This window comes from Nicotiana tabacum, chromosome 8, assembly GCF_000715075.1.
Source record: "Nicotiana tabacum cultivar K326 chromosome 8, ASM71507v2, whole genome shotgun sequence".
NCBI classification, from domain to species: domain Eukaryota; kingdom Viridiplantae; phylum Streptophyta; class Magnoliopsida; order Solanales; family Solanaceae; genus Nicotiana; species Nicotiana tabacum.
In genome coordinates this window covers 70,211,159-70,219,386 of record NC_134087.1, presented here as the reverse complement: position 1 = coordinate 70,219,386, position 8,228 = coordinate 70,211,159, and the positions used below count along the sequence as shown (strand labels likewise).

Below are 8,228 nucleotides of genomic sequence, written 5' to 3'. Positions count from 1 at the left end.
TGGCCTCTAGCTTACAAATGTTAAAGGCATATAGATTAGTACCAAAATCAGACAGGAACAATGTGCATCTACCTACAGGAGAGGTAGCATTAGTTACACACAAATGATTGGCCTTTGTGTTTAAGAACCAAGATATATCTAATGTGTTGTACATACATGATTTTAAGTTCAATCTTCTCTCAGTATGCAAACTCACTAAAGAGCTGAAATGCTTGGTAATGTTCTTTCTTGACTTCTGCATCTTCCAGGTCTTCAATGGACAGGTGAATGTGATTGGTAGGGAGAAACATAGACTATATATATTGAAGGATAAACAAGTGAAAACCTCATGTTAGGACTCCAAACAACAAGAGAATAATAACACCAACACAAGTTCTATGAATAAAACTAGTCACTCTTACATGTCTGTTATATCAAATTCTAGTAGCCTATGGAATAAGAGATTAGGTCATGTACCATTAAAAGCAATAAAGAAGCATGAGTTGCTTAGACACTTGAAATCCGATTCTCATCAACATTGTATTGTCTGTCCTCTTGCAAAACAAACAAAGTTGCCCTTTCAGCTGAGTAATACTGTGTCTGCCTCTACTTTTGATTTACTACATTGTGATATTTGGGGTCCCTACAGAGTTTCTACCTATGATGGCAAAAGATTTTTTGTCACAATAGCAGATGATCACACTAGATTTACTTGGATATTTCTCCTACATTCAAAGTCTAATACTACAGTAGTGCTTAAGGAATTTTTTGCTAAGGTTAAAAATATTTTTAGTGCTTCTGTTAAGATACTCAGAACAGATAGTAGCAGTGAATTCTTCAGCACTGATTTCAAGGAATTCCTATCTACTCTTGGAGTTGAACATCAAAGTACATATGTTTATATCCCCAGCAAAATGGAGTAGCAGAAAGAAAACACAGAATTATCCTTGAAATAGCCAGAGCATTGAGGTTCCAAGCAAGTATCCCTCTTAGATTTTGGGGTGAATGTGTCAACATTGCTATCTATCTTCTAAACAGGCTGCCATCAAGAGTCATCAACTTCAAATTCCCATTTGAGATGCTTTATTTGCATGCTCCCTCTCTAAGTCACCTAAAAGTATTTGGATGCATATGCTATGCAGTTGTCCCTAAATGCATGGATAAGTTTGCTTTTAGAGCTATCACAGCAGTACTTGTGGGCTATTCTTCCACACAAAAGGAATACAAACTCTATGACCTTCAGAACAACTCTTTTAGTAAGGAGAAATGTGGTATTCAAAGAGGATGTCTTTTCCCTTCAAACATTTGAAGTCTGCAGGTACACCTATTTCTAGTTCTGGACTTGGTATCATCAGCTGAATATACTAGAGAGGTGTCTCAAGCTCTCACAAATCAGTCCAATACTATAAATGATCCAACTGAAGGGGAGGTTTCATCATCTCCTCAGATGCCTGAATAAGCTCCTGGAGAAATTATCTCACAATCAGCTACAGATATCAGTCCTTTAACTGAACCATCCACCTCTATAGAGCTTAGAAGATCTAGCAGACCAAGCAAATCACTGGTGTGGCTGCAGGATTATGTCACTAAACAAGTGGGAAATTCATGTGCATATCCTATTTCCTCCTATGTTACCTACTCACCCCTGAAGCCGCCTTATCAACACATGTTGGCTCTTCACTCAGCTGTAATTGAACCTAAGACCTTCAAAGAGGCTATTTCTGACCCTAAATGGGTGCAGGCAATGAAGCAGGAAGTTGTAGCACTTGAAGACAATAACACTTGGACTATTGTGGATTTTCAAAATTAAATAGCTTCAGGAGAGGTTAAAAGATATAAAGCTAGACTAGTGGCCAAAGGGTACATCTAGAAAGAGGGTCTAGATTAAACTGAGACCTTTTCTCTTGTGGCTAAGATATTAACTGTTAGGTCCATCATTGCTTTGGCTACCTCTAAACACTGGTTGATCTACCAATGGATGTTCACAATGCATTTCTCAATGATGATCTACTTGAGGAGGTGTACATGCATATTCCTAAAGGTTTTTTGTCACGACCTCGGTTCGCCCTCCGTGAACCATCGTGTTGGCACCTAGTATTCTACGACTAGATAAGCCTAAATTGCGGAAGATAACCAAAATGCGGAATAAAAATAAATTAAAACAGAATGAAGAGTGATAAAATTGTGTTTAAAAGTGCCGCTCGACATACACAATATTTATCTCTCAAACCAATACATACTCCCAAGACCCGAAAACCCATGAATCACAAGCTAAGGATCACTACACCGTACTCTAACTCCAGAATATCTAACAAGGAAAAGAAATACAGAAGGACAAATGTTTAAAAGCTAGAATAGAAAGGGACTCCTCGGCCTGTGGACGCGACAGATATACCTCGAAGTCGCTGGAGCAGTCGCCTCGCCTTAAGGGTGATAGGACTGTGCTGCAGTACCTGGATCTGCACATGAAAAACATGCGCAGAAGGAGCATGAGTAAACCACAGCGGTACTCAGTAAATGCCAAGCCTAACCTTGGTCGGATAGTGACGAGGAAGGTTAGGGCCCTACTGAGATAAAATAAAGAATATAAGACATGACAGTATAAGATAAGAAGTACATTTAAAAACTAACGATAAAAATTTAATACAGGAAAACAAGGAGTTCAATAACTGAAACAGAGGCAAAAACAATCACAAGGAAATAACCGGGGATCTCGCAGTATCCCGAGGATCTATTAGTACCCTCAATAAACTCCAGGTATCTCTTGGTATCCCGAGGATCTCTCGGTATCCTCAATATGTGCTAGGGATCTCTTGGTATCCCAAGGATCTCTTGGTATCCTCAATATACGTGCCAGGGATCTCTCGGTATCCCGCACCTCAGTCCAAATCATAAATACGTACAGGGGATCTCCCGGGATGCCGTCCCGTGGTCCCAAAGTAAAACATGCAACAACAACGCAAGAATACTCCGTTATGCTCAATTTCATATCAAGTAAATAGGTAATTCTAATCTATCATGCTTCATATAGTTCAATTAAGGCAGTTTAAGAAAATAAACAGTTAAGTCAATTAGACATGCTTTTCTAAGCTAACAACATGTTTAAATTGCAAGCAAAATGAAACAGGAAAAGGAACACAATTGAAATTACTTAAAGAAAACCGGATTTTTCAATAATTAGCTCAAGTACGCACTCGTCACCTCACTTACAAGGTATTTCAAATATCAAATATACCGAATCCTAAGGGGAAAGTCCCCCCACAAGGTTAGACAAGCCACTTACCTCGAACCGGCTCAAAATCAACCCGAAACCATGTTCTTGCCACGAGTACTCGACTCCAAATGGCCCAAATCTATTCAATTCAATTGTATAATGTAAATAACGCTTCAAGTAACTAATTCTACAAAGAAATTCTAAGCTAATACGCGAAATTAGGTAAAATGACCAAAACGCCCCTCGGGCCCACGTCTTAGAATCGGGTAAAATTTATATTTCCAAAATCCTCATACTCTTAAGAGTCTAACCATACCAAAATTATCCAAATCCAATGTCAAATCCATCAAAACTCAAATTTTTTGTCTAAGAACTTTTCCCCAAATTTTCATACAAATTCCAAAATTTAATGAAAAATTCATGTTTAGATTAATGGGTTACAAGCAAAAAGGAGTTAAAAATCGTTACTCAATCGATATCTCTAAAAATCCCTTAAAATCTCGCTCAAATCCGAGCTCCCAAGATTATGTTTTGATAAAAATGGCTAAACCCTCGATTTTGAACTTTATGTTCTGCCCAGTTAATTCCTTAATCGCGATCGCGGAAGACCAGTCACAATCGCGAAGAACAAAAACCATGCGCCTCAAATTTACTCTATGCGAATGAAAAACCCCGTCCGCGAATGCGATGCTCTCGCTCCCTCAACCTATGCAATCGCGGTTGACTCCACGCGACCGCGTAGAGAAACACTTAACAACCCACTGCCGCCTTATTTCTTCTATGCGAACGCGGCCTAGCCCACGCATTCGCGATTCATCATTGCTCGTAGCTACGCATTCGCATTATCTTTCACGCGAACGCGTAGTGGCAAAAGTTCCCTCTGTCTCGCCTAAGCCTTCGCGATTCTCCCCAAGAGATCGCGATGAAGAAAGGTCTGCAACATATACCAACAAAAATCTGATGCTTTTCCAAGTCTAAAAATAGTCCGTTGAGCATCCAAAACACACCCGAGGCCCCCGGGACCTCAACCAACCCTGCCAACCAATCCTAAAACATTATTCAAACTTGTGCCAACCTTCGGAACCCTCAAAAAAACATCAAAACACCTATTTTTCATTGGATTCAAGCCTAAGAATTCCAAAACTCTAAAGTATGCTTTCGATCAAAAAGTCTATCAAACCTCGTCCGAATGACCTGGAATTTTGCACACACGTCACATTGAACACTACGGAGTTACTCCAACTTCCGAAATTTCATTCCGATCCTCGGATCAAAATCTCACTATCGAACCGGAAACATAAAAAATTTAAATTTCGGCATTTCAAACCTAAATTAGCCACGTACCTCCAAAACACAATCTGAATGCGCCCCCAATCCCGAAATCACCCAACGGAGCTAACGGAACCATCCGATTTTCATTCCGAGTCCATCTTCACACTATTCTGACTACAGTCAACTTTCTAACACTTAAGCTCTCATTTAGGGAATGAGTGTCCCAAAACTCTCCGAAACTCACAACCGAACATCCCGACAAATCAAAATAGCAGAAATAAACTTGGGGAAAACAATTAATGGGGGATCGGGGCAAAAATTCATAAGACGACCGTCTGGGTCGTCACATCCTCCTACACTTAAACATTCGGTCGTCCTCGAACAAGCATAAAGACATACCTGAAGTAGTGAAAAGATGAGGGTAATGGATGCGCATATCCTGCACGGTCTCCCAGGTCGCCTAATCGACCGGCTTGCCCCGCCACTGAACCTTTACTTATGCAATGTTCTTTGACCTCAGATTTCTAACCTGCCTATCCAATATTGCCACTGTCTCCTTAATATAGGATGGATCCTTGTCCAACTGGACTGAACTGAAATCCAACACGTGCGACGGATCGCCGTGATACCTCTGGAGCATCGAAACATGAAATATTAGATGAACTCCGGCCAAGCTGGGAGGTAAGGCAAGCTTATAAGCAACCTCCCCAACACGCCTCAATATCTCAAAAGGGCTAATAAACCTCGGACTCAACTTTTCCTTCTTCCCAAATCTCATAACGCCCTTCATAGGCGAAACCCGAAGCAGAACCCGCTCTCCAACCATATAGGAGACATCACCAACCTTTCGGTCCACATAACTTTTCTGTCTGGACTGGGCTGTACGGAGTCTATCCTGAATCACCTTAACCTTCTCTAAAGCATCCTAAACCAAGTCTATGCCCAATAGTCTAGCCTCACCCGACTCAAACCAACCCACCGAGGATCTACACCGCCTACCATATAAAGCCTCATACAGTGCCATCTAAATGCTGGACTGATAGCTGTTGTTGTAAGCAAACTCCGCCAATGGCAAGAACTAATCCCAAGACCCTCCAAACTCGATCACACATGCACGGAGCATATCCTCAAGAATCTGAATAGTGCACTTGGATTGTCCATCCATCTGAGGGTGAAATGATGTACTCAACTCCACCCGAGTACCCAACTCATGTTGAACGGCCCTCCAGAACCGTGATGTGAACTGAGTACCTCTATCTGAAATGATGGACATTGGAATACCATGCAGACGAACAATCTCTCGGATATAAATCTCTGCCAACCGCTCCGAAGAATAAGTAGTACACAAAGGAATGAAATGAGCGGACTTGGTCAGCCGATCCACAATTACCCAAATAACATCGAACTTTCTCAAAGTCTGTGGGGCCCAACTACAAAGTCCATGGTGATCCGCTCCCACTTCCACTCTGGAATCTCTATCTGCTGAAGCAACCCACCCGGTCTCTGGTGCTCATACTTCACCTGCTGACAGTTGAGGCACCGAGCTACAAATCCAATTATATCCTTCTTCATCTGCCTCCACCAGTAGTGCTGCCTCAAATCCTGATACATCTTCGCGTCACCTAGATGAATGGAATACTACGAGCTATGGGCCTCCTCTAGAATCAACTCTTGAAGCCCATCAATATTGGGTACACAAATCCGACCCTGCATCTTCAATACCCCATCATCACCAATAGTCACATCTCTAGCATCACTGTGCTGAACCTTGTCCTTGAGGACAAGCAAATGGGGGTCATCATACTACCGCTCCCTGATACGATCAAATAAGAAAGACCGAGAAACCACGCAACCTAGAACCCGACTAGGCTCCGAAAGATCCAATATCACAAACTGACTAACTAAGGCCTAAACATCCATCTCCATAGGCCTCTCCGATACTGGTAAAGAAGCCAAACTCCCCAACTCTCTGCCCGACGACTCAAAGCATCGGCCACCACATTGGCCTTGCCCAGGTGATACAAAATAGTGATGTCATAGTCCTTCAGCAACTCCAACCACCTCCTCTGGCGCAAATTTAGATCCTTTTGCTTGAACAAGTGCTGCAAGCTCCGATGGTTAGTATAAATCTCACAGGGAACCCCATATAAATAATGGCACTAAATCTTCAGGGCGTGAACAATGGCAGCTAACTCAAGGTCATGAACAAGGTAGTTCTTCTCATGTATCTTTAACTGTCTGGATGCGTAGGCAATCACCCTACCGTCCTACATCAACACTACTCCGAGGCCAACCCGCAAGGTATCACAATAGACCGTATAAGACCCCGAGCCTACAGGCAATATCAAAACTAGGGCTGTAGTCAAAGCTGTCTTGAGCTTCTGAAAGCTTGCATCACACTCCTCCGTCCACTGGAACGGAGCACCCTTCTGGGTCAACCTGGTAATAGAGGCTGCAATCGATGAAAACCCCTCCACAAAACGACGGTAGTAACCCTCCAAGCCAAGAAAACTAAGGATCTTGGTAGCTGAGGATGGTTTGGGCCAACTCTGCATGGCCTCTATCTTCTTCAGATCCACCTGAATACCCTCACTCGATACTACATGGCCTAAGAATGCCACTGAATCCAACCAAAACTCATTTCGAGAACTTAGCATATACCTTCTTCTCTCTCAGAGTCTGAAGCTCAATCCTCAGGTGCTGCTCATGATCTTCTCGATTCCGGGAGTATACCAGAATATCATCGATAAAGATAGTGACGAACGAGTCAAGATACGACCGGAACACACTGTGCATCAAATGCATAAAGGCTGCTGGGGCATTGGTCAACCCAAATGACATAACAAGGAATTCGTAATGACCATACCGAGTCCTGAAAGCAGTCTTCGGGATATCTGGCTCCCGAATCTTCAACTGATGGTAACCTGAGCGCAAATCAATCTTAGAAAACACCTGTGCGCCCTGAAGATGGTCAAACAGATCATCAATACGAGGCAAAGGATAACGGTTCTTCACTATAGCCTTGTTTAACTGGCGATAATTAATACATATACGTATAGAACCATATTTTTTCTTCACAAACAAGATAGGAGCACCCCAAGGTGATACACTGGGCCGAATAAAACCCTTATCAAGCAATTCATGTAATTGATCCTTCAACTCCTTCAACTCAGGAGGAGCCATACGATACGGAGGAATAGACTGAGGCGGTATGCCTGGAAGATCAGCTGGAAACACATCGGGAAAATCCCGTACTACTAGAATTGAATCAACTGAATGGGTATCAATACTGACATCTCTCACATAAGCTAAATACACGTCATACCCCTTCTTAACCATACGCTGAGCTTTAAGAAAAGAAATAACTCTACTGGGAGTGTGATCTAATGTACCCTTCCACTCAACACGCGGTATACCTGGCATAGTTAGCGTCATGGTTTTGGTATGACAATCAAGAATAGCGTAATGGGGCGACAACCAGTCCATGCCCAAGATAATATCAAAATCTACCATACTGAGCAACAATAAATCGGCTCTGGTCTTAAAACCACTAAGAGCAACCAAACACGACCGATAGATGCGGTCAACAACAAAAGAATCTCCCACAAGAGTAGAAATATAAACAAGAAAACTCAAAGAATCCCAAGATACACCCAAATGCGGAGCAAAATAAGAAGACACATAAGAATAAGTGGAGCCTGGATCGAATAGAACCGATGCATCTCTGTGACAAATTAGTATAATACCAGTGATGACAGAATCA

General features: G+C 42.2%; 1 protein-coding gene across 1 annotated transcript; it reads left to right on the top strand.

Annotated features, from left to right (window-relative positions):
* The first annotated feature begins 401 nt into the window (after positions 1–401).
* On the top strand, positions 402–1,789 carry LOC142163149 (uncharacterized). Its single transcript, XM_075220404.1, has 3 exons — positions 402–867; positions 1,122–1,250; positions 1,467–1,789. Exons 1-3 carry the CDS (start codon positions 402–404, stop codon positions 1,787–1,789), a joined length of 918 nt encoding a protein of 305 aa, XP_075076505.1.
* The last annotated feature ends 6,439 nt before the right edge of the window (positions 1,790–8,228 follow it).